This window comes from Morone saxatilis, unplaced genomic scaffold (genome assembly GCF_004916995.1).
Source record: "Morone saxatilis isolate NCDOM2014 unplaced genomic scaffold, NCSU_SB_2.0 Contig21, whole genome shotgun sequence".
NCBI classification, from domain to species: domain Eukaryota; kingdom Metazoa; phylum Chordata; class Actinopteri; family Moronidae; genus Morone; species Morone saxatilis.
The window spans coordinates 17,593,738-17,619,900 of NW_023339774.1; the positions used below are offsets into that span (position 1 = coordinate 17,593,738).

General features: G+C 39.7%; 1 protein-coding gene across 2 annotated transcripts in view; it reads left to right on the forward strand.

The window, feature by feature from the left end:
* The first annotated feature begins 5,063 nt into the window (after positions 1-5,063).
* fibcd1 (fibrinogen C domain containing 1) overlaps positions 5,064-26,163 on the forward strand; it is a 109,491-nt gene continuing 88,391 nt past the window's right edge. For both annotated transcript variants that reach the window (XM_035668661.1, XM_035668662.1), the window contains exon 1: positions 5,064-5,428. In XM_035668661.1, coding sequence (XP_035524554.1) covers positions 5,357-5,428 — 72 coding nt within the window. In that variant the 5' untranslated portion in view covers positions 5,064-5,356. The remainder of the gene's footprint in view (positions 5,429-26,163) is intronic.

The following is a 26,163-nucleotide window of genomic DNA, read 5'->3' on the forward strand; positions in this document are numbered from 1 at the left end:
CCTACTGCCTACTTAATTCCCAATCCCCCAAAGAGGTACAGATTGGACTTAAAACCACCGTGGGAGTTCAGCCCTACATTTAATACAACATTAAAGACCTTAAGTTCCTTGAGAGGGCAATAGGATCACATACTTGTGTATTATTGGTAGGTAAGCTTGTTTGATGCCATGCAGTACAACGAGTTAAAAAGGAAGAGAGGTTGAGGAAGCAAAAGGAAATACGTGAAAAAGGGGTCGCTACAGAGGAAGGTGAGGTTGCAGGTAAACAGTGCACGGATGGGTTAATTGCATGTTGTAATAAGATTCTTACACTTTGCTTTTACTTCCCTTTTATGATACGTGCGTCCCCAGTCTTCCTGCTGCTCTCCTAGCTCAAAAAGAAAGGGTTCATTGGTATATACTTGCAGAGGTGCCCGGGAGCATTGCCCAAGGGAGGCCTGCAGATAATTACAAACCATTCAACAAACACAGCTCAGCGGCTCACGGAGACATCCTGACTGTGAGCCAATAGGCAAACAGAGCTCTAACGAGACAGAGATGACAAAACATGCCGTATATGAGTCATACAACAGCAGCTACCGGATTGGAAACATGGATCGAAGTTGCAAAGGCAAAAAAGTAACACCTGACTCACTGAATAGGATGGAAGCCGAGCAGGAGATGACAACAGCAAAGCTCAGAATATGATACATCCCATAAATACTATCACAGATAAAGAACATAATCATACTAGCTTGTAGACAGTATTGAAGAGAATAAAGAAGGTGCTGGTCACCATATTTTCAAGCTCATGATCATTACAATCACTTTTGTGATCATCATCAGCATCTCAATCTCATCTCCCAGATTTAAGTCTTTTTCCTTCATTAGTAAATGTCACCTCTATCTGCGACTAGACTCAGTGTACTCTCTGGGCCCTCAGTTCTCAAGAATGTGTGTTTGCAAGTGTGCGTATGTGTGCAGTGTTTGATGAAATAGCTTTGCCCCACAGGGTTGATATTCTAACTGAAAAAGGGAGAGGGCAGAGCGAAGAGCTCTGCAAAGAATCCGATGTATCAGTAACCTCAATCATGTCCCACACCTATGGCTAACCTCGGGCTAAGTTAGGGAATTAACAGAGCAGCCAGGGAGAGATGCAACACTGCCTTTGACTTTGCACTTCAGAGGTGCGAGCGCTTTGCCCCTCCTCTGGAGATTCTTGAGAAAGACCATCATTATACATTAATAACACCAGAGACTTCTCCCTCAGCCTGCACTGCCTCTGTTTGTGTCCCCTATCGATTTTTCACTGAATTCTTTTGATGAGAGTATAGGGACTGACACTTTGATTACGTTTACCGTTATTCGGTGTGTGTTTGAGTGTGCACTTATGAGTGTGGATGTAAGTTTGTGGATGTGTGCTGATGGACAGTGAATTTACTTGTGCAATGTGTGTATCTCTATGAGCATATGCTTCTTACTAGAAGTTTAAACGGCTGTTACTCTCCCATACTTGTTTAGTAAACCTCTCATAAAATGTATTATCTCATATGAACTCAATGCCATTCTGTACTGTTCTTAATATTCTTTACCACCCTTTCTTCCTTCACACACATTTTTCTCATTTTCTCCCTTTCTTTCTTTCTTTTTTGCAACTCTGTCGTTTTGCAAATTATAGGCTTGGCATTTTGGGAAGGGCAGTTCACCCTGTTGGTTCTTCACAGTTCTGTGCATTTGTCCTGCTGCCACTCCATGCGTAAAAATTCAAACCAACACAGCCATGGGGTGAAAAAAATCTCAAACAGCAACAGTGAACCAAGTGCAGAGCTTGAGCAAAGTGTCACACAAAATACAAACAAACATGCTCATTTGGATATCAGGACACGTAAAACAGCAAAGCCAATGAAGGGCTGTATTGTTTGGGCTAATTGTAGAGATAAGCAGCTCTTCCTGAGAGACTTCTCCTTTTTCTCTGAATGTCTCTGGCTGATCAGGTTTCAGTGACATTCAAAGATGGGGCCAGAACTGAGCACACACACTTCAAGCACACACATTATCAGACAAAGACCTGATCACCAGCTGGTGTAACCAAGACTCTACCTACAATGGTTTGCTCGGCTGTATATTTTGCAGTCCTCCATTATACCTTCTCCCTTGATATTAAAGTCATGGCTCATTCATTGTGAAAGAAATCGCTATATTATTATAATATCTGTCAAAAGCCCGGAAGGATATAGACCAAATTGAATAACCCTGCAGTTTGTCAGCAAATGTGCAATGTTTGCACATTTCTCTTTTTTCATCAAATAGGAACCACAACCTCAGGGTGTAAAAAGACATTTGGTGTTAAGTGCCTTTTGTTTCAGTAAGCACAAGTCAATATGTCTGTTTTTACATATGATATATGACACGCTCAGATGTGTTTAGCACAATGGTTTTCAAACTTTTTGTGCTCAAGGTGCTCTAAAGGGCAAGCCAAAATCCCAAGGCACACCTGTATTCAAAGCCCTAAAAATAGCCTCTATGACAAATGTTATCATTCTTATCACCCAGTAAACATTTATTTGTATTAATGGAAAATAAAACTTTCACTCATGAAATATTCATTAAGAAAATAATTTAAGTATTAAAGTACACTGAACAAAATTATAAACGCAACACTTTTGTTTTTGCCCCCATTCATCATGGCTGAACTCAAAAGATCTAAGACTTTCTCTATGTACACAAAAGGCTTATTTTGTTCACAAATCTGTCAAAATATGTTAGTGAGCACTTCTCCTTTGCCAAGGGAACCATGGGAACTTCTTCCTGAATCTGATCTTGATGTTTTTTAAGATCATTGAATGACCATATTGACATAGATTAGGGAAGCAAAGCAACAAAACATGTGAAGGAATGTGGACAATGTGACTATTAAAATAAAAAAAGCATGAAAAGAAAGTGAAAAATTAAAGCTTACATGTAGGCTATACATGCTCACGCATACTGCACATACCTAAACTACCTACTGCTAATGCACACACACTCACATGCAATCCTATATATGCACATTAAAAAGCATCTACATATCTTTAACTATTTGTAATATATTATACATTCTAAATATGATTAGCATGCGTACATGTATGTAAAAGGAAACTGACCAAATTAACACATTAGAGGTTATACTATACTATACTTTTTTTCTTTCCAAAGCCAAAGAAACAGATCAGTTCAACATGGCAGCCTCCACGGAAGGCGACCCACGATGACTGTAGCATAATGATTCTTATTTTCATGTGATTATACACTAAATGTTATGCATATATTCAATTGTTGCAAATATATCCTACTAAAAAGAGACAAAGAGACAAACAAACAACAACAGTTTTTGCTCCTATATGGGTTGTCATCTATTACATAACTATTCCACCTTTAACAACATACCCTCAATCCACTGGTGGATGTCAGAACTGCTGACACTGCACATTGTGTAGCTGTGACCCTATTTAGCACGTTTCCTCCTTCCCCCCTCCCCCTTTTTTTAATGCAGGTTCATCACAAGGATAAGTGATCTCACTCCTGGCTTGGTCCCTGCACCAATGATTAGAGCTCTAATCATCTGTCTATCAAAATACCTTAACCGAACAAAAACATGCACTAGTGTGGGCCACATTATTGACAGTAATGACTCTGTGTACAAGGGAGGGGAGGTATTTGTGTGCTCCTGTGCTGCCTGTCACCAGCAACTGAGTACACTGAAACCTGTGGGAATTGATTTCTGTAGGAACCTGCTGGTTAATTTATATGTGACGTTCAAACATGAGGACAAGTTCTCTGTGATAATCATAATTACTGGTTTAATACACAGTGAGGGAAAGGCCAAAAGAAAATATTGCTTTTTTGAGACAAACCTCTAAAACCAAATCACAGCCAGGTGAATTTTCTTTCATTATTATTCTTCAGTTTTTTTTAGCCTTTGCTAATATTGTCAAATGGAGTCATACTTGCCTTGCATAGATTCAGCTATATGTTAAGTGAACATGTTTACTGTATCTAGCATTTCGTTTACATTAAGTCCTGACCTTCTATTTTACAAACCATGTCCAATTATCTCAGGGCTCGCCTCAGATAAACTTGTGTGAATCTAGGGAAGGACTCTGGTGGTTTAAATCTGATTTCTGTGAAATAAATGAGACAGTTGCTTCAGTTTAATATTCTGTTTCATCTTTTTTTCTGCTATAGTGAGGTTCCTCTCCTTTAAACTCAAAAACAAGCAGACCTACTTCTAAAGGCTGTCACTTAAATTAGAAGTGCTGGGTGATGTCACACCTAGTCATTAACACTTTGAGATAATTACTAAACCATGTCAGGTATCCCTTATATGACGAGCCTTGAAAATTGTTGCAACTTTTATTAGATTTTCAGGAGGATTGCAGCCGCGGTCCGGTGTTATGTTACATTATCCTATTACACAGTCTGTGTACACTATACATTTACAACAATTTGCTGTTTGGGTTGCAGTGGAATAGGAGAGTCTACGTACGGTACGGTGGAAGTGAAGTAGCAGGCGCAGTGGCACAGCAGTCGAGGGCAGGGCGGCACAGGGAGGGAACGCTGAGCGCGCAGCGCTTAGCGAAGGGACGCGTTGATTGACAGTCGGAGGCACGGAGCGCCCCGTGCGGCACACAAGCGGAGCTCGCTAATCTTCCCGTACCCGTCTTGTCAAAGGCATCTCTGTGAAATACCAGCCACAGCAGCCTGACGCGAATAAAGGAGGTTCTATCCATCTCCCTTGGCTCGGTGTCGGGATCTTCTCGCCGAATTAACGAGTAAAAGGAACGCGGCAGCTCTGCGACCCTATCCCATCCTGTCTTTACCTGTTCAGCCTTAACTGGACATAGTCTGGGCTAACCTGTCGTCTCCAAGTGTCCTGGAAACTGGAGTGGATGGACAGAATGGTCAGGTTGCACTTTGCAATCTGAGCCAAAGAAGATTTTCAGTCGATTCCTTTTTATGGAGTAAAAGGACTGCGCCCGGTGCTTTGGGGATCATTTGGGGTTATTTTTTTTAGTTTTTGTTAAATTCAGTATAATTGTGCTGCATCTGTGAGTCAACTTACAAACCCTGGAGCCTGTAAACACTCTTTCTTTTATTATTTTTAATTGGAATAACCGCCAGATAATCAGGAGACTCTCGGGAGGAATTTTGGTGCGTAATTTGTGCGGTGTGTGGTTGCTGAGCCGCAGAAGTAGTTGTGTCTCCTTCTTTTTTTAACGTTAAATACCCCATTTTTCAATGGAGTAGCTAAATCACAGGTAAAGACTTCAAAAAGAGCGGCTTTATTCTCCGTCGCCTGGAACACACAGGCGGATCTGATGTGCAGATTCTTCGTAGGATGGTAAATGACCAATGGGGAATCATGAACAGCTCTTCTGAACTCGAAGATGGGACTCGGCATAAAAACCAGGTATGTTCACACCACCTATTGCGCTATGGGTTTGTGAGGAGTGGTGCATCTGCTTGGTGCAGTGTTACCACGCCGAGTTTGGTGATGTGGCTCTTTGGCGAATCTCTGCACTGTAGAGACAGTACATAAGCTTTTTCCCGACTACCCGGGCACTGGCACTTCTGTTGCTGTCATAATGTCTAAACCCACCCGCAAATCACACAATCCCCATGGCTACTTCGGTTTACCGTGACACTACGCTCCAAAGTGTTAGTTTGACTACTTAGGATACAAATAGAGGCACTGGGGAGAATAATGGTAAAATCACAGCAGGAAATTAATGTGTGAGGCCGGCAGTTGTTTGCGCATCTCAGCTGAATCTTCACCAAATATTCTCTGATTTTCTTCGCATGTAAATGTGAGCTGCTTTTGAATTGGGTGTCTGGAAGTCGAATTTTGTGTTGTTTGGAGTGTTGAAACAGTGCAAACAGACATTCTTCAATAGCCATTAACACTCCAGAGCTCTTCAGGCCAACAGTCTCCCGCTCGGATGAATTGAGACAGGAGCGGACGTGCGTTGTGTTGCAGCCAGACAAGCTCACTTTGGGGAATAGTCGATGTGTTTTCACAAGGTCAGTGGAGGGTTATTGACAGCCCATGAGGGAGAGGGCTCCCCTTGGCACAACGGAATCGGATTTCGGGGCACTGAGAGAGCTTGGCGCCTTTTGGAAACACGCAGAATGATTTACCTTTCGTCTCCACTTACCCATGAGGTTTTAGTTATTATGCGACAGATCACTGGAAAATAATGTGAAGGTGCTGATGAGGAAAGTTCCTCAGAGCCGGTGCAAAATGTTTTGACTTAGAATATATGTAAAGGATATCAGGAATGTTACATTGCTGCATTTTTGCACAGAGACCCTGCACTTTTTAATAACTGGCGATTGCTGTCCAAATTAATTCACCTGTTATGGAAAGAAAGCTGCAGCAGGGAATATAAATGGTATAATCACTCTTTTTAAAAAATGAACAGTTGGCTTTCCCAGACTGGCTCTTTCACCACGACTTTCTCTACAGGAATACTACTCAAAAATACATTTGTTTGCTCTCAGTTGTTCAGTGTGGGTTGTGTCATTCAGATAAGATAGAAGGAAACTTGTGGCACATTTACTCTAATTTACAATGCTTGACAGGTGCTAGAAAATATGTAGCCTCCTGTCTTGTGCTGCATGGCTTAGTGTGACTCATTTACATGGTGGCACTCTGACTCTGTTTGAGTCTTATAACATATAGTTCCATTAGTATCGATTCACAGAAGGCTGTGGTTAATTTTTCATATATCACAGTTGGCTGATTTTCATGTAATACTTCTGAGGTGGAGCTGATCAATGACTAAGAGGATATATGACCAATATTTAGCCTGCTGCCAACAAGCTGCTTTGCCTCTTTTATATCCACTGAAAGGTCACGCGAATAGCAAATATCTCTGCCCTGGGTTTTAATTTGATGAGTGTGTGTCCGGTAATACCACAAATCACTGTCTCGGATCAGTAAACTGCCCAGAAAAAAAAATATTTTTTTGCAAGGAAAAGGATATCTGATGTGATTAATATAAATTCTTCTTCATTTCTGTGGCCTTCAAGAAATAAATATGAATGACTAAATGAAGCTCTGATATGCTGAGTGGTAAGCCTAGAGGATGAAAAGGCAAAACATGTCCCCTAACCCCAGCACTCCGGATCAGACAGCATCGGGGAATGTTGGATGAGATGAGAGGTTGTGGGAAATGGGGATGGCTAATGTTGCTATCTGTCCTTCTCCTCCCTACATCTATCTGTCTCCTTCTGCTGCACTTGTTATTTTGCTACAGACACACATAAATACTTGTTCTCTCTGTGTGTGTCAGTCTGTCTCTCTCTGTAATCTTGAGCAGCAACACCAGACCTTTATCTCCAGCCTTGTGCTATTGACACAGTCATTTCAGACCCAGTGGGTAGGGATCGGTTAATAGAGATCTCTTGTGGTCTCGGGTTGTTTTGATATTACAAAACATGGCCCAGTATTCGTCTGGTAACTCTGCATATTTGATTTGTTGCTGTAGGTGAGCTGTCCCCCGTGCCCTTTTGTAACAGATGGAGGCCAGTTAGAGTAAAACGGAGCTTCAAGTGCAACTTAAAATTAGCTTTTAAATCTAATTCGCTGGATAATAGGCAACAGAGACTGAAGGCTACATGATCAAAGATGCTCTTAACTTTATGAGACATTTAAAAGAAACAAAATGGCTACCATTAGTATAACGAGTGTGAACAAAAGTGAAACCTTCACAGTAGCGCTGAAAAGGAATGAACGCTGATGTAGACCAAGGCCCCCGTCTGCCATTTTCACCATGTGAGGAAAATGGTGTAAACTTTGTTAAAGTTCTTGCTTGATACACTCGCTTCTTTTCTCCAAGATTGCTTGGGAAAAATGTAATTCCACACAAGAAACACAATAAACAAGGGATGTAATATTGTGCTGTAAAAACACCAATATTGATTTTGCCAGATTTCTTATAGGGCTGTTTTCTATAGCTGTTTCCATGGCATCATTCTCAAATTCCACCGCAAACTGAGTGTGAGCAACTAGTCTTTCATCTGAACTTAATATCATACATGTGATATGTACACACACACATATACACAAACACGCAATATATCTTTAGATTATATATGTCTTAACCACAGCTGGCCCATGCATGCACCTAACCCCCACACACACAAGTATAGCTGAGAAGTCAGTGAGGCCCAGTGGGGTTTCCCACTTGGCTGATCAATAACACTCTGAGAACTTCAAACTTCCCAAAGCACTGAAAGGACTGTTTGTGTATGAGTAGAATACCATAGCATCGTCTTGCCAGCTCACACAGTAAAATGCACGAACACACACACACATTGCACTAAAGAGGTATATATTTTGCAGACAATTTGTTGGATTTTTATAGGTAAAGCTTCACTTTAGCACCATGGCGCAACAAAAAAACATATCAAAGTCACAAAATCACATCAATAAGTTAGCAAATCGATTACCTAGGATTTTTATGTATCTCCAACAAATCAGACACAAAGCTGTAAAAAGGGGGATGGTTTGGCTTGACAGCACACACTGTAAGCCCACATCTATCAAAACACATTCTGCAGCAACTCAACTCAGAAATTATACCAGGCTTGCATGACAGCCATGGTCCACACACACACAACTTCCTCTGCCAGGATTTATCAATCTACACTAACTCACTTTAATGCACCTCGCCTCCCACGTGGTAACTGGGACACATCAGGCAGATAGCAGGTTTGATGATCCTTCATGTACACATCTTTCTACATACCTTACAATAAAAACTATTAAATTATTAATAGAATTTTGTTCCTGACCAATATTACAATTTACATTTGTTGGGTACTTTTTCAAAGTTATACAGTCCTGTGTTTCTACTTCAAAACCACATTTGGACAACTTTTCGCAGACATCAGCATGCCAAGAGTGAGCATCTTAACCAGACAACATCCAAGATTTCTGTTTTGTTGTTGTGCCAACTCAAAGAATTAACATTAATTCACTATAACTGAGTAAATTTGCATTTGACATTATAGCAGATGAAATCAACATCTGCCAGCTTAAACTTTCACTGGCAACAGCTTGTTAAGGCACTGCTATGTAAATTATAAATGTCATCTCTTGCAATTTAAAAAATTGCAACCTTTCAAACTGCGATTTTGATTACTTCTTTAGCTCTACTAATAATGCTGTATTTTAAAACGATAATCTGATTTATTTATTTATTTCAATAAACTTCAATGTAAATATGCTGGAGTTACCTAATAAGCTCATTTTAATTTGTTGTCCCTGGTCAGGTTATAACAAATTAGTGCACAATATCAGTACAGTACTTTAACAAGTACTACAAGAACAATACAATACAATATAATACATAAGTGCAATAAAAAAGTGACAGAGGTATATAAAAACAGTTACGTAAAGGGGGGGAGGAGCAAGCCGAAATCATACGTGTTAAGTATATGTTCCTTAGACTTGTACCATAATATTTCACATTACAAGTATGGAAGACATGTTTCTTGGCACCGCTAACATGTGAGATGACTTTTCAGTCACATAGAGTTGAGAGGTGAAGACTGTAGCTTTGTACTGTGTGACTGTATGTACTGAGAGATGTGGGCTGACTGGTTTTGTGGGTACCCTTGTCAGACTAATGAACCTGCTGAGCTGGCTGGAGGTATAGGAGGCAGTGTGGACTGGAGCAGAGCAAAGCAGAGAAAGTTCTCTGGTTCACTGGACCTGCGATTTCCCTGTGGGGGGTCCTGCTATGGCAGCAGAGCAACTCTAACAACCTCCGCTTCTGTCTCCCCGGCCCTGCTCTGGGTGGCATTGAGGAAACACCACCAGCTAAGGTTTTCAAGTCCCAAAAGGGTTTCATCCGTTTGTCAGATCACTATTGTACCTTTCTCACGGTTAGTTTGTGTGTGTTTGTGCCTGGGTCTGTGCAGATGTAAACTCTCACAAGAAGTAGTTTGTAGTGTGCGATGTTTTTAACACTTGTAATGCAAGTGTTTGACAAGGTTTCTGTGTTTACCTATGTGTGTGTACATATTGTCTATGTTATATTCCTGCATGTGTAAATTGACATGGAAAGAACTATCGCAGAGGAGAGACTGATCAAATTGGGCCATGCCAGTCTTTGAGTTTGCTGCAGTATGTGTTTAACAGTTGCACTCTATATAAAGACAGTTAAAAGACAGTGTGATACATTTGTGTGTGAGGCTGTGCATGCTGTGTGTGATCACATGCTTCTATCCATCCATTGTTCCTTTTAAACAATAATATGGGGGTGGGACCAGAGGGAGAGTTATTCCATTTATCAAGAAAAACAATCCCTCAGTGTCATTGATTTCACTTTCGTACTGCTCTTCATAACAATGCCGCCTTTATATTGGCATGCACTATAATGAATTTCAAAGCCTTAATGTTTGACTGTATTTTTCATCTTCTCCTCACACACAAATGCTTCTTTAATCGCCTCTCTTCTTTTGATCCGTTTTTATCATTACATACAACATTATCTTCTTTTTCGCTGAGGAGACATCTATATATTGTATAAGCTTGAGACCCATTGCTTTAGCATTGTTGAATTGTGGGATCAAAAACCTAAGTGGTTGCCTATTGTTAGAATGAAGGTATGAATGTGTGAGAGGAGTGTGTGTGTTGGTGGATCAAAGCTGTAACGAGCCATTACTGTCAAGTCGTTACGTAAGTGAAGAGTGCTTTTACATAGAAAGTGATTTAGTACCTTAATGGAGCAGTGAGTTATTTTGTTTAGGTTTCTGCTGCAGACAGATGGAGCCATTTTGTGGAACGTGCATGTATAGTGGCCATGTGAAACTAAGGACTTTACTAGTCTGACCATTTTAAATGACAGCAGCCGTCCCATATGCTTTTGGCCTTTCTCATCCTCCAACCACCTTCGTTATCTGACCCTCACAATCTTTTTCTCTTTTCCTCCCTCTCTATATCTCTTGCTGACACAAAGACACAGTGCATTTCAATATCAGATTTCTGGTACTGTAAGGTGGCCATGAGGCATTGAGAGAAAAAAGATGGCAAGGCAAAGAAGGACAGGAATGAGTATGAAAACAGTCGATAAAAGCATGAGAATAAAAAAAAAATAGAGCCAGAGTAGAGAAACAAAAGAGTAACCCAGAGTAAAGTAAAAAGGACACAGGAGGGTTGGAAAGTATGAATCACTGTAGGTTCCAGATCAGTGTTGAGCAGGCAGCGGGCTAGCTGGGGGCACATGTACCTTTTGCAAGATGACGCAGATATATTCCAGCTGCTCAAAATCTCACATACTTCAAACAAAGGACACATTGCTGTTGGAGGAAAGGCAGTCTTTTTCCACATTTGACTCTTGGATCAGTTACAAGGCTCATCAAGGGAGCCCCAAAGCATCACCAAAGGCTCCCTCGCATCCAAAACAACAGCTGCAATAGAGAGTAATTGTATGTATTTGATTCGTGATTCTTGGTAATTGTGTTGATTTAATGCACTACGCATGCTTTTGTGTTCGTTAGTGTGTGTGTACTCACAATGTCGGTATACAGTATGTGTGGGTGAGCATAATGGTAATAGATTGTCACACTGTTCCTTCTGTGTCTTTGTGTCCTTTGTATGGATGTGAAGAAAGTAAGGCAGAGTAGGAAACATTAGGAAGGTACGGCAGGGCAAGGTTATACTCTGCCTCCCAGAGCATGTATTGATAGATGTGTCAGCAAGCTGACCTGATGGGCAGGGTTTCACAGTAGAAGAGCTAAAAGTGTGAGAGAGAGTGAGAGAGAGAGGGACACTAGGCAAGCTAAGGCATTAGATTTCCATCTGCAGGATTCAGTCCCTCGTGCATGTTTGTGTGTGTGTGTGTGTGTGTGTGTGCGTGTGCAATATCTGTTCAGAAAGAAATAGTCATGCACATGAAACAAAAACACTAAATGCATATTTTCCCCCTATTTCACTCTGGAAGACTTTAATATCACCATTCTGCAATCTATCATTTACTTCCCTGCTAAATCATCATTAAAAATGCATTGGAAATCACCTGCAAGAGGCAGATGAGATGTGTGTGCAGAATGAGGAAAAATAGTGGGCTGTAAATGAGGTAGTGGTTGAGTGAAGGATGAGAGAGACACAGTGTGTGCACGTGTTACAGAGTTCAGTCATCTTGATGGACAACTAGCCAGCCCCGTTCCACTGACAGATTGGGTTCTATCTCCATATTTGCAGTGAGAAGTGTCCAATTTCCTTGTGGCGATTTCAATCTAAGAGTTAAAGAGCTCCGTTCATGTGACACTTGAGTCTTGATCAAACAGAGATGTGAGATTAGGGGCCTGCTTTTTAAAGGGACACACTTACCACAACATAATGGACTTTCTTTTTTTTTTTTCCCCAGTGCTTGTCATTAATCAACGCTCTCGAATACTCATGCATTCAAGCGCGCAAGCACAACAAATCTCGCACACACGCAGTTCCCCTTTGTGATGGGTTATGTGTCGGACTAAGAATGCAGACTGAACAGTAAATAAAAAGGGAATTAATTAGACCTTGAAAATCCAGTGAATAATTTATGATAAATAGAGTTTAATCAAGCCATCAGTCTACTCTGGCCACCGGATCTGGAGCAGAAGAATATTACAGGACAGAGGGAGGAGGATGAGAAGGCAGTTTTAACTCAACATAAACCAGTTAAACACAATCACAGTAAAAACTGCTACAACACAGAGAATGGCTGGCAGCTAGCCAGAGCTCATTGTTAAAATAGTGGTGCTAGAGTGTGGCATCTGTTCCACTGCTAGCGCACAGAGGGCCTTTTTTTAATCTTGGTGTTAAACTGCCAGTGTGCCTGTGATTGAGCTACGTTGCTCTCTAACTTTCTCATACTTGGTAGTCTCTCCAAAATCAAATTATTGGTTCTCCTCTGAGCCAAATGGAGTCATTTCCTCAGCAAACTGACTTCATATATTTACCTGCTAATGACTTGCTTAAGCTAACGTTGACAACATAATAGCATCATTATGAGCAAGGCACCATCAGGTGTCTCAAGGTTAATACCAACATTAATTGAGTAGAAGGATGATGCTGAGAAGTCCTTGTTGTCCCTAGTATGTAGTATTCTTGGTCTGTGAATTGGATGCAAAAAAATAAAGATCACCTTGTTATCCTATGCCACGTTGACTGAATGCATCAGAAAAACCTCAGTCATTCTCACAGATATATGTTTTAGTTTCAGGGACAGGTGCTTTGCTTTTAACAAACCAAACGTCACATGTGAATTGATGACATCCTGCACAAAAAACAAGTACAGTTCCCTTTTTTTAAAATAAATGCCACAAGGATAATACTGACCATAAGCCGTATCTTGTGGTTAGCGTATCTTCAGTATTATCCATGCATTTCAAAACAGTTCTCGTTGACGGATGACAGGATGGTCACCCAACTGAAACAAAAATTGTATCTGTTTTTACATCTGTCATAAGCAGAGTGAGAAGAAAATGTCACGGAAGGGGTTGGGTGACTGATAGGAGGATGAGGAAAATATTAGGAGTGAGGATAGTTTTAGGAGAGAGATAAAAAATGAAGTGAAGCGTAAAAATATTCAGAACTAGACAGACAGAGATGGAGGCACAAAGAGATGCAGAGATGTATTTATCGCAGCTATCCTATTAAACAGTTATGACAAACTCATGGCTAATATATTAACAGACTTATCCACCAACATCCATTATTTATTCATCATCAAAAATTCAATCTGGCACACTGTGTGCCATTATTCAGATGTGCTGAGGGAAAGTGGCACATTTGAATAAATGAGGAATTGTAGGAGTCACTCCCATGGCTTGTTGTTATTCCAAAATCCTCTCTTTAAATTATTCAAACATTAAATCAATCAAAAAATGTAGGAGATGGATTGATGTTGAAAAAAATCCCCTCCCTAGCTCACATAGCTAGATTTATTATATCTTTGGAAAGAAACATTTTATTGTTCTTGGCCCATTTAAAAAAAAATCAGACTTATCAAAAGTGACTGTCATACACCATCTTGCTTGTGTTTTTCATTAGCTGGAATTGAACACATTATGTTTTCTGCATGTTTTAACTTGGATCTCATTTCAGGCCAGTTTCTGCTATGGCCGCAGCAGACAAACTCATATTTACTATATTTGGTTTGTCTTGTTTCCTCTGGTGAAATTCTGCACCTCTCGGCAAGACCTAAGTCTGAATGAGATTGGATATGGAAATGTAGAGCACTGCAGACCAGTAGTTTCTGCTGATGTTGTGGAACTTGGCAGCATGGAGAACAGGACATATTCCTCAGAGAAACAAACACTCACACATAGAGACACCCTCTGTGCAAGCAGAGACATAAAACCAGACACATGCACATATTCTCCAGTTAATGTAGTACGTTACAGAAAAAGCAACCACTGTAAAAAGGTGAGTATATTATAAATGTGATGAGGATTTTTGAACTTGTTAATTGTGCAAAAAGTATGAGATAAATGGAGGAAATTACAGGCAACCATTTAACTTAATGGATATATTTCACCTCTTTAACAAATAAACCTATAGTATACATTCTCTAATCTCCTTAATACTGTACTGATTCTATTACTGTAGAATCTACAGCCATGATAGCATCTCTGTGAGGCTGTACTTTGCCACATCAGTGAGCTAAATGCTTAGGTTAGCATACTGACATGCTCACAGTGACAATAATGTTTACTATGTTCCCCGTCAAGCCGTCATTGCCATGTCCAGCTGACATTGCCATCCCTACAGTCGTACTGCTAACGTGGCTAAATAATAGTCAATTTGCAAAAAATTACATAAAAGCCCTTCTTAAAATGAATAAACTAAAATCAGTTTGATTGATATTCCCTTGTGCACAAAAAACATAATTTATGAAAATAAAAAAGAGAGCTATGTTATACAACTGAACAACAGTTTGAATGATATATTTATATTTAAGTGTACAAGCACAATTCTAGTAAATAGTATCAATAGTTGGCAGGCTTTTAATGTTTATATTGAGATTGTATCAGAGGGATGTTTATTAGACTTTGTAGAATTTGCAAAAGCTTTCGTTCTGTTGTTGTAATTGATTGCCGTATTGCAAGGACTTGGACAAAATATTGCCCAAACACTGCAGTATTCACTCACTTGGCTTACTGTCTGTGGTATAGTCAAGCACTAAAATTGGATCTGTACAATACAATCCAATACATTACAAATGGTACAAAACAGAAGCTTTTATCTCTTTAAACTTTTGAAAAATTGGCCAATAATGGCAGACAGGCTGACCAGCTTCGTGCTCTCTTGTATCTTGCTGTCAGTAATAATCCGAAACATTCTGTTTAACTTCTGTATTTTCAAAGCCTATGCTGTGTCCTAAGGGGATGAAAATAAAGACAGGATGGTCAAATGAAGTATCTCTGCATTCATCACAACAAGGTACAGCCTATCCAGTTCCAGTATTTCCTCATTCAAAACAACCTTGTTTGATTCAATTAAATTTATTTCAATTTTATTTGGCGCCAATTCATACACAGAAGTTTATTTCAGGACACTTTTTCAAAATAGACGGCAGTGTCTAGAGCCGACTCCTATAATTTTACAGAGACCCAACAGACCCTAGACCCTTCAGCTCTAGGTGGGTGGTCGTGACCAGTTGGGGTGAGAGAGAGAGAGAGAGGGAGAGAGACAGAGAGAGAGACAGACAGACAGACAGACAGGTGCACAGCAACAACAGTAGCAACAACTACACTAATAGTAGTGACTAATGATGATGAACATGAAGAAGATGATGACGACGATAACAGCAACTTGTTCAAAACACTGAGGAATCAGATTAGATTAGGAGACATATAAAGTTAGATTAAATAAATGGATGAGACATGCTGTTCAAAGGTAGTATATGAAACAATGGCATGCTATACTGGAAGTGGATTGTCAAGTATCAATACCGTATAAATAAGCATAAAGAATGGACATTAAACTGGTTTGGAGGATAGGGGATTTTAGTATTACCCAGGTTTGTTGTTAAGGGGAGAACATGTTGACATTAGCACATATTAAATCACAATACAGTCATAATTGTAGTATTCAAATGTATTACAGTTTCACCTCAGTCATGGTAATATCTTTATCTTGCCAATAGGAAGTCACATTCATTGCTAGTATTCATTCATGCTGATATAACAGCAGTCATTATTTGCCATCCATCTGTGCATTCCTATGTTTTTGAAATTGTTTTTGGTTAGTGAGATATTGTGTGGATGCAATCTGAGAGCAACAGTTAAAATATAGCTTAAAAATTGCTCCTTTTTCTTTCTACACGATACACTACCTCACTTTCATCTTTACTCTCCATTGGAAATGTTAAATGGAAATGTTCTGGCTACGTTGTCAGATAATACGGTACTTGTAGTTTCAGTATAAGTTAGTCTGGTATTGTGAAAGCTCTTATAGAGCCTGCACATATGGTCTCAGCCATTTGTCTGCCACCTTTAGTCAAATCTCACTTACAGATACAATGACTAATAGATGAAGTGTGCAAGAGATGGGAATGGACTACAGAGAGTGTGAGAGAACATATGAGAAAAAAAAGTCTGATATACAGAGACTTTAGAGAGATGTAGGGCTTGAAGAAATTTGTAAAAAGTTAAAAATAAAATAAAGCTGTATCCGTTATCCTCCATTTTTTCATCATTTAATTTGTGACCAGACAGAAGCAGCAATTGTCACATAATTACAGACAAATCTTGAAAATCGTTCTTCAGCTTTGTTGTCTTTATTGAAAGCGTCTTTCTTTAATCCTCCCCGCATGTTAAACTTATGCTCTCTCTCTCAGCCACTCTCACTCTGAGTCTGGCAGGCTCCTCACAGGCGTCTATAATGTGCTAACATAAGAAATCAATCAGACTCACAGTATTTCTACAGCCCCTCAGCTCACATTGATTTATTGCAAATGTGTTGAACATGAAGAGAGAAACTCTTTAGGACTATGGGAAAGAGTGGTCAAGGGGAGTGGATGGAGGAGAGAAGGATGGAAGGGACGATGACAGGTTTTAGATGACAGGTGAGGGGGAGGAGCGAGAAAAGAGGAGGGATCTCTGACCTGCTGACCTTTGTTTTGATAGGCTGACATTGTTCACCCCCCGGGTCAATTCACACTGTCCATCATCAGCCAGCCGGGCAGAGAAAATGATGATAACGTGTTTTATATTTTGGATGGCTGTGATGTGTTTGCTGTGCGCTGTGGTTTTTGCAGTATGTGGACAGCTGCTGTCAGCCTGTAGCAGGATGGGTCAGGGGCCACAGAGATGGTGGTGACTTAGATTCCCACCAGACGCTATCAGTAAACTAACCTGACAAACATAAAGACAACAGCTGTATAGTATTTTGCATTGTAACTTTCCCATTTTGTGTGTTTATACTACTGCTAATATTTGTTTTATAAAGTGTGTGAGTCACCTTGTGTCATAATCCAGTCAAAACTTTGACTTGACTTGACTGATTCATGAGTATCACTGCTAAAATGTGGGATCTTTTTAGAAATGTCTGCTGTTTTCTAAACTGAATTATTACCATATTAAAGCGGTAATTTGTACCTAATGCATTTTGTAATGGCTTTTTGACTGTTGTTACTGATTTGAGTCACTTTCAATCTTAACATTTTTTAAACTCAAAACAAATTATCTTGCCGTTGCCACTCAATTATGACTCAGAGCAATTTCATATTTCATGCTCACACAGCTCTGGAGGGATGCCTCACCAGTAAATTCTGTTTTCTATTTCATACATCTCAAGAGTGAAAGGCTTGTTTATCCGTTTTGGAGACTGTCGGAAGGGGGGAGAAAGAGTAAGCAAGAGCTCAATAGTAGCTTGGTGTATTTATATCATGGGCACACACTTAGAGATACCGAAGGGGGCTGATGGAGAAGAGGATTGAAGTGGATTACCGAGATGGGACAGCACCGCTGAGAGAATGAAATCTTGTGTTTATATTAGGCTTTCATAAAACACTCGAGTGGTAAAACATACGTCTATCCGTGGCCATATGCAGCTCAGCAGAGTGGCTCTGGTTCTCTCTCTGCGGGGGCTGCAAGGCTGATTGAAGGGGTTAAAGAAGAGATTAAAGTGATAATGTACATCTCTAATCCCCTGCACTTTGAGAGGGCAAAGAGGCAAAACTGCCTCCAACCACAGAGCTGGACATGGAGATGGTGCATCAGTGGCCATCAGGGTCAGCCATCACCATGGCAACAGATTATTCCGAATAATTATCTGCCATATGTGCCTTGTCACAATTAGAAGCTGGCTGTGAGCTGGGTCACGGGTCAAATGCTGATCAGAGTATTGGGGGTGGTGGCGAATGTAACCCCCTACGCCGTTTATTAGAATGAACTTCAGCTTGCTTATCGCATCTGTCACATGATCCACATCAGCCACACAACCTGCACTCTGCTTCTAAGCAGATGTTCTTAGAGATCTGATGCTACCAGCTACATCACTTAGTTGCTGTGACTTACTCTAAATGTCATTGCATACTGTGCGTATTGAGCTTTCAATAGCCTTTTCTTCAATAATAGATCTTACAAAATGAAAATCTGGAAATGAATAAAATGGATTTATGATTTCAATCAGAATACTAAGCTTCTTGAATCGACTTTTTGGCTGAGTAGCAAGGAAAGGAAATGACTGTGTGAGGAGAGTGCGTAAATGTGATCTGACAGAGGCTCTGAAAAAAAAAAAAAAAAAAAACTTTTGTGGTTTGTTCTCCCGACCCAGCCTTCCATTAGGAGTCCAGATGTTTTAACTCATCACTGCAATTCTCCCGCAGGAGTTATACAGAGAATGCTTCATTTCCCATAAAGCCGTGTTCACACTAGTACCCTGGGAAAAGCAGCAACAAGGTGCAAAGTGGTTTATCCATTATAGTGGATCATTTATTCTGTCCCTTTGGCCCATGTGAGAAAAGTCATTTGGAGTGAGATACCACTCTATGCTGTTTACCATCCTGTAAAGCAGAAATGTCTAAACCATTTTTCAAAGTCACTGATAATTAAGTTGGAAAAGTTATTCACTCGAATAATAGCAAGTAAAACAGCTGTGATATTTGCTATATGCTGTTTTCTTCTTTACAACTTATTACTTTTTACAAATTTTTATAGTGTAGACCAGTGGTTCCCAACCCTTTTTCCTTAAGGGACCCTTTTTCTATCATTGAGTAAACTGACAACCCCTGACTAAGTGTGACATTTTAGGGAAATTACATATTATTTTCAGTGCATAACAATTATAGTACAGAACAACTGATAAACTGTAAAAAACAAACAAAAAGTGAGCCCAATAATTGCATTAAATTTGTGTAAAATTAGCAGTTTGGATGATTTTTGAGTAGATTTTGTAGAGTTTTCCTGATATTTTAGGCTCTTATATAGCCTACAATTCTTTGTCTTTAAATGCATTGTATTGAATTTCTAACAATCATACATAATTAATTGGCTTCTTATTCAAATCCAGTGTTTTTTTTCTTTCTGGCTTGGCCATTGTTCTATTAACTCTTTTGGTTGTTTTAAGTGCATACTTTTCTAATGCAGGTTGAGTATGAAGGCTCTGTGAATATAGCTTATGTTTAGGTTTTCACTGTGCCCTTATCATGTTTTGATGAGTTTTTTTTAACTTTATATCTTAATTAATAATCCAAACTCTAAAAATAACAATTTAAATTAGTTTTCTTTAGAGAAATTAATGAAATATGGAAATATTTCATGCTCACAGAACATGGGGGTCGGTGTTGCATTTTAAAACTAAAATATAGACAGTATACAGTAGGCCTTCTGCAGTAAAAGGCCTACTGTATACTGTGAACCTTGGGTGACCCCCAATGTGGTCTCGGGACCCCCAGGTTGGGAACCATTGCTTTAGACACATGGTGCAACTTGCAACAAAACATCCTCATGTCACCCGTGGCAATCTCTATTCACATTGCGTCTCTACTTCTAACTGTGGATTTGGTTTGAGGACCCCTGGGGAAGTGCGAAACGTGACAGCTTAACCAGTTTTTAAAACACTCACAATACCCCAGGCTTATCACTGCAAGCTGTCAGATTGTATGAGATGCACAGTGACACTGTTTTTCTCTGATCAAATTTGTCACATCATGCCAGGCAGGATCACAGGGTGAAGGCACTGCCGACACGTTTAGGAGAGAGCCTGCATGTGTTCAGACAAGCTACTTACATTTAAACACCAATTAAGCCCCATGCACTACTTACATCTATGGTCTATTAGATTGTCACCCATCACTATTAGGAGACACCCGGAGCCCTCTGGCATTCTGGGAAAATAATTACATTCTTTCTGCGTCATAATTACAGCCTTGAAAGTGTCTCTTTCGAACACTAACAAAGCAAGCTCTTACTCTTTCTCTGTCTCCCCATTCGCCTCTCCCCGAGCTCTGCCGTTCTCATCTCTTGTCTGTTGACTCTCGAGACACTAATGAAGTGGTTTAATCTCGTAACTCCAGAGGAATTGTCAGCAGAGGACTGCATTAATTAAGTTCTTGTGTGTATTCCTTTTAAAGTTTCCACATTTTCAGAATGGGCGTACGCATATAAACATGTTTACCATCATCCCTGACTGTTGCTTTGTGACTCATGTAGAATATGCGTAGTGTAAGGATTAGCATGTGTTTAGGGGAAATTAGTTGATTAGTCAGAATGAAACTAATGGAGTTTTGTGCTCGGAAAAGTTTGAAAACATTTGCATCTTTACTCAACTCTATGGATCCACACAAACCATCTTGAATCTTTTACTGTGTAACCTCTATAGGAACTCACACGAAGACTTGTTTCACTTAGCTCCTCATCTGAAACAAATGGCTACATTGTGATGTAGAACAATTAGAGAATATAATTATGTATTTTTTTTTTACCCCTATGCATATTGTGGCAGGTTAGACACACGATTTAAGTTGTTGATTATTATATACTAGTTGAAGCTGGGTACATGTAGTGAATAGCTTGTCTGTTATTTGCAGACTGTGACTGATGTTTAGCACAGGCTAACCACACTCCACTGGTCTATTTATGCAGTCACTTTATTTTGATTTAGTCCTTGCCTTCTTCAGAGTGTTCATTTGTATTACATGTTCTTTGACATTGCCTTACTACATTCATGGAAAAAATGACAGTTGTGGCAGTTCCTTTCATAAACAGCCAGAGAGCAAGCCATTGCTTCTGCTCTCATATTTGCCAGCTCTTGAATCCCAAGGATTCAGACTGTTGACTTAAAATCTTAGCTTTTCAGAATAAAGTGTACCTTCACTTTACATCTCTCTCCTAGGCTCTTGTATTTCACCAGCTAAAGCCCTCACAGTCCTCCTTATGTGGAATATAGCATTAAAGTAACTTATGGAGCCTTATGTTAGGTTACAATTTGGATTGCATTAAGTTTACCTTAATCATTTGTTAATGTAACCGTTTTTTAAAATATGCAACATTATCTCTCCAAGTTTGTTTTGAGAAGTATTAAATTGCTAAATTCTAGATAATGTTACATTAACCACTTTTGAGGAAATGTGAAGCTTGCATAAGGTGAACTCAGAACTCATTAAATTCACCATCAGTTTCTGAGCAACTGGATAAAAAAGAGGGGTGGGGGGGGTATCATCTCATGAACCACAGGTCAGCCCAACATCAAATTTGGCAGGTACATTAATTGGATGTGCCTTCACGTAGTTTGTGAAACAAGGGCCAGATTATTATCAGTTTATTGTCAGTTCTTGTAAACTGAAAAGAAAATATAAGACTGTGAAATACATTCTACACCAAAAATGCATCTTTTATAAGTATCTTTCTGGTACTAGTTTTCACACTCATAGGTGCTTGCAACTTTCCTTTATTTATTTACTTGCTTACTTACTTTTTTTTAACTATTTACTAGGGCATGACTACACTACATAAACATATTATCTGAGAGATGTTGTCTTTTACACTTGTCAGGCTTTTCTTTTAAAAATTTCAAAACTAAACATTTACTCATGCTGTGACTCATTTTCCGTGTGCAGTAACACAATTTCAAAAACATTTCCGTGTTGCAGATTCCACCTCTTGAAAAGGCAGTGATCAAACCCCCACACACTGCATCAAGAGGCCCCTTCACGATGTGCGGATACCCCCATTCCACAGAATGTGCTGCACTCATTGACCATTGCTTCTGAAGGGTTGTTTTGCACAGGAATTTAGAATGCTTCCATTATAGTGAAGGCCTTTTTGAGAAAATTGCTTTTGTATTTACAAGTAGTGCCATTACCAGTAGTAGCACTACACCATTGGCATGCTGGGTACCTTCGTAACTGTTAACGAGGGTCCAGTCAACAATAATGTCATATTCACTTTTAATGATAGAAAGTCAGGTTTAGGACTTAAGGAAAAAATGGCATCCCATTGACCTTAATGAACAGAACCTTGCTAAAGTACAATTTTTTTATTTTATGTCTTTCTTTTTTTCTACTCCTATTTCATGCTCCATTTTTCTCAGCATATAAAGCATAGGGAGGCACCTGATAGGCTAAGGGAACTGTTTTGTTTTTTTGTTTGTGATATCACAACTTGGGTGTATGATAGGAAAGTTGAGTTCATATAGAAGCCCATGACCTTAGAAGACCAATATCCACTGCAGCACGACCTCCCCTCCGGGAAAGAGTGAACACGCAGCACTTACCACCCGATAGCACTCAGCCAACACATCCTTTAGTCACGCAGTGCCACACACGTGCACACACACACACTGATACAAATGCTTGCAGTTTTTCAAATAAATGAAGCACTGCACACACATTCAAACGTTCTCTCCCTCTCTCACACACACACACATCCCCAACAGTGTGAGTAAAGGAGCAAACACCACATTTGTCTTGCAACATCAGCATCAAAATCTGATCTTTTTGCCAAGGTCAAACTGACAAGATGTAGCGTATCCCCTACATACAAACACAGTCACAGACATAGACATACAAAAAGAGATAGATGGACACAAAGAGAGAGACAGATAGAGACACAGGTGTGCACACACATAAGGCCACCCTGATGTGGTACTTGAGCTAAAACCATAAGTCATTCTGCAAGGTGTTCCATGAAGTGTAGACACCAACATCTATAACATGCATGTATTATTTATGAGCACCTATATGGTTTGCACATAGCAATGTATGCAAATGTATACATTAAGGAGACACGACTCTTCATTTCTGCCTGTTAGAGGAAGTGTCTGCCTTCTAATCACACCGTTATTAAAATAGCAAGGCTGTGGGGCGGAGATCCATCTTGTCTTTTAATGGCGTGTCTGCGTGTGTGTGTAAAGGTGTGTGAATGTGTTTGGGTGTCTAGGTATGTGTGGATCTTGTGCTTGCGTGATTGTGCTGGTGCACTTAACTGTGCTTGCAACTGCAATCAGGACTGTAAGTGGCCTGCAATTTTGAAAAGAGAAATTGAAGTGGGGACTGGAAAGGAGGTAGAAAGAGATGTAAGCTTGTGAAGTTAAAATGTGAGGCATCCTTCATGAGAATCATTTTGATTATTCCTGACAAAGGTAAAGCGAACAGCATCATAATTACTTCCTTGCTTTTCCATGCAAGAATGAGTGAGATCCTTTAACAAAGATAGCTCTGTGTTTGTGTGTGTTCAGCAAGGTAGCCATTCGGTTCTTAAAGACCCTCGCAGTGCAGTAAGAATGTTTTTACTGTCACAGAAATGCTGCTTTTGCATTTATAAACCCTTATTAAAATACATTTCTGCCGGATTTGTATGTGTGTGTGCTGATGTGACTGAGTCTTTTGGCATTTTCTGCAGTCAGACTCAAATCCTCCTTACCGGGCCTCCATCTTGCACATGAAAGTTTAATTTTAAGTCAAGACAAGTCAAGTTTAGTTGTATAGCCAAATATCCCATTCAGTGACTCAATGGGCCATACAAGGACAAAGCGGCAACTGTTCCTGACTTAGCCCAAACCCTCAGCAGAGGCTGACACAAAAAATGGTAGGAGTAATAAAAAATGGGATAAGAAATGGTAAGGAACAGAAAATTAAAAGAGTGATCATGTGTCTTCAGATGGCCAAAAACAGCAAGACAAGAAGCTGGGGAAAAGGCAATTAGAAAATGAAAATAACGTTGTCAAAATTACTACAAATAAGTGCAGTATGTTAGGGGCGCTGAGTCTTTACACATTTGGAGCCCTGCCATATTTAGGCTATAGTTAAATAACATTTGTAGATATGGGAACACAAGCAAGAGCAGTCTCAGATCATCTGTGTCCTGAGAGAAGAGGGGTAACAATATATGCCATAACACTGTTGCGAAATTGAAAGTTCTCTTTCAATCTTGCCGTTTCACTTCATGCTCACAAAGCAGCCATTCTGACCTCACAGTGATTGTGTGCTTTATAATAGCGGCTGCGGTGATATGTTTCTGCATTCCAGTGTGTGCGCATGCCTCAGGGACAGTGGGTGACAGACTCGCTCCCTGTGTGTGGCCGATTGCAGTGTGAGCTCCAAGGACAAGCAGTGGAGGGTAGAGCGGGTGATTTGTCTCTTAGGATTGAACTCATCTCCCTGGTCTCCCGCAGGCCTCTCCTCCCTCCTTTTTCTCTACATGCTGTCTTATTTTGAAGGTGAAGAGCATTCCTCTCAGTGTTTGCATGAATCTGTTTTAGCTGATGCAGTTGATTGTGTTTTGTGATATTTACACAATTTTCGTTGTATTTGAGGACACTGCGCACAGAAGACATTTAGATTCATATAAAGATATGGTAAAAAACGGAGAAAACAAAATCAGTTTTTCCTTCGGCTATATAATAGAACCGAGGTCATAACGCAAATGAAGAGTTCATTTGCAGAAACAGATAAAAGCTATTCATAAAATGAATAAATCAACACCAGTTTGATTGATATTCCCTTGAGTGCGCAATAAAAAAAAAGAACACTTCAAATATAGCACCACTTCCTGTATATATCTTCTTGGATTTTAGATTATCTAACATGAACACAGAATGTTGTATATAGAACAATAGGTAAGCATCAGCTCACTCCAATGTAGGTCTCTTAACTGTCTGTTCCAATTGTGGTGTGCTTAGATGTGTTTGTTTGTCATATTTTGGCCAGGGGGCAATCTTGGTAAGGTGTACTGAAAGAATATTTTGTTTACACCTCTTAAATACCTAATCTCTGAGCAGATGCAACCAATCAGCAAAGGAGAAAAAATCCTCTAAATGTAGAAACTGACAAAACAGCCTCACAGAAACATGAGGAAAGCTCCATAATTATTCACTATATATAACGAAAAAGCAACTGAAAGCATAAATAGAATTTAGACAGAAGGCATGGAAAATAGAATAGTGATTAAACTGCCATTATTGGATGTCTCATATTACCTCATGTACTTATGTATTTTTGTTACAAAATCACAGCAATGTCCCTCATGGTACCCTGTATTACCATTATTTATGTGCCAGTGGCCAAGTAGTCCAAAAAAAGTGTCCACCACTGTGATCAGCCATCAGCTGTAGAGGGAATAGTCCCTTTGAAGTCTGTAAGAGCTGCTATACTGCTTGTCACATCCACAATGGCAGTGTCCTCTAAAATAACCAGACCCAAATCTCTGTGGTCTGCAGAACAGAATATAGATGCTGGCAAAGTAAACACTGCTCTCATCATATTCAGCAGTCCATGCAACAAGCTTCTGTTTGCCACTTTTTTATTTGCTTATATCATTTGGTGGTGATGGTTATAATACTATTTTTTTTCAAACTGCGTGGTCCTTAATGTCTGTATTATGAGTGTATTATGCAGAAAAAACACATCTGATGCAAGTTACATTAATATGTTTTGTTTTGTTTTTGTTTTTGTTTTGTTTTTTTGTTTTTTGGTAAAGGCTGAAGAAATGTTGTGATCATGGGTAAACGACAGAAATGTTAACAGGGACCACTGGGTCTGCTATGTCAGTGGTTGGAATGTCTTGTCAGCATTTAGTGGACCAGACAGCTGATTGATTAATTCGAAAAAAATGATTGACGGACTGATTGATGCTCAAAATCTATTTATATTTTCGTGTCTGTAACCCCTGGCATACTGTTCTTGTGTGGTGTGTTTGTGTTGT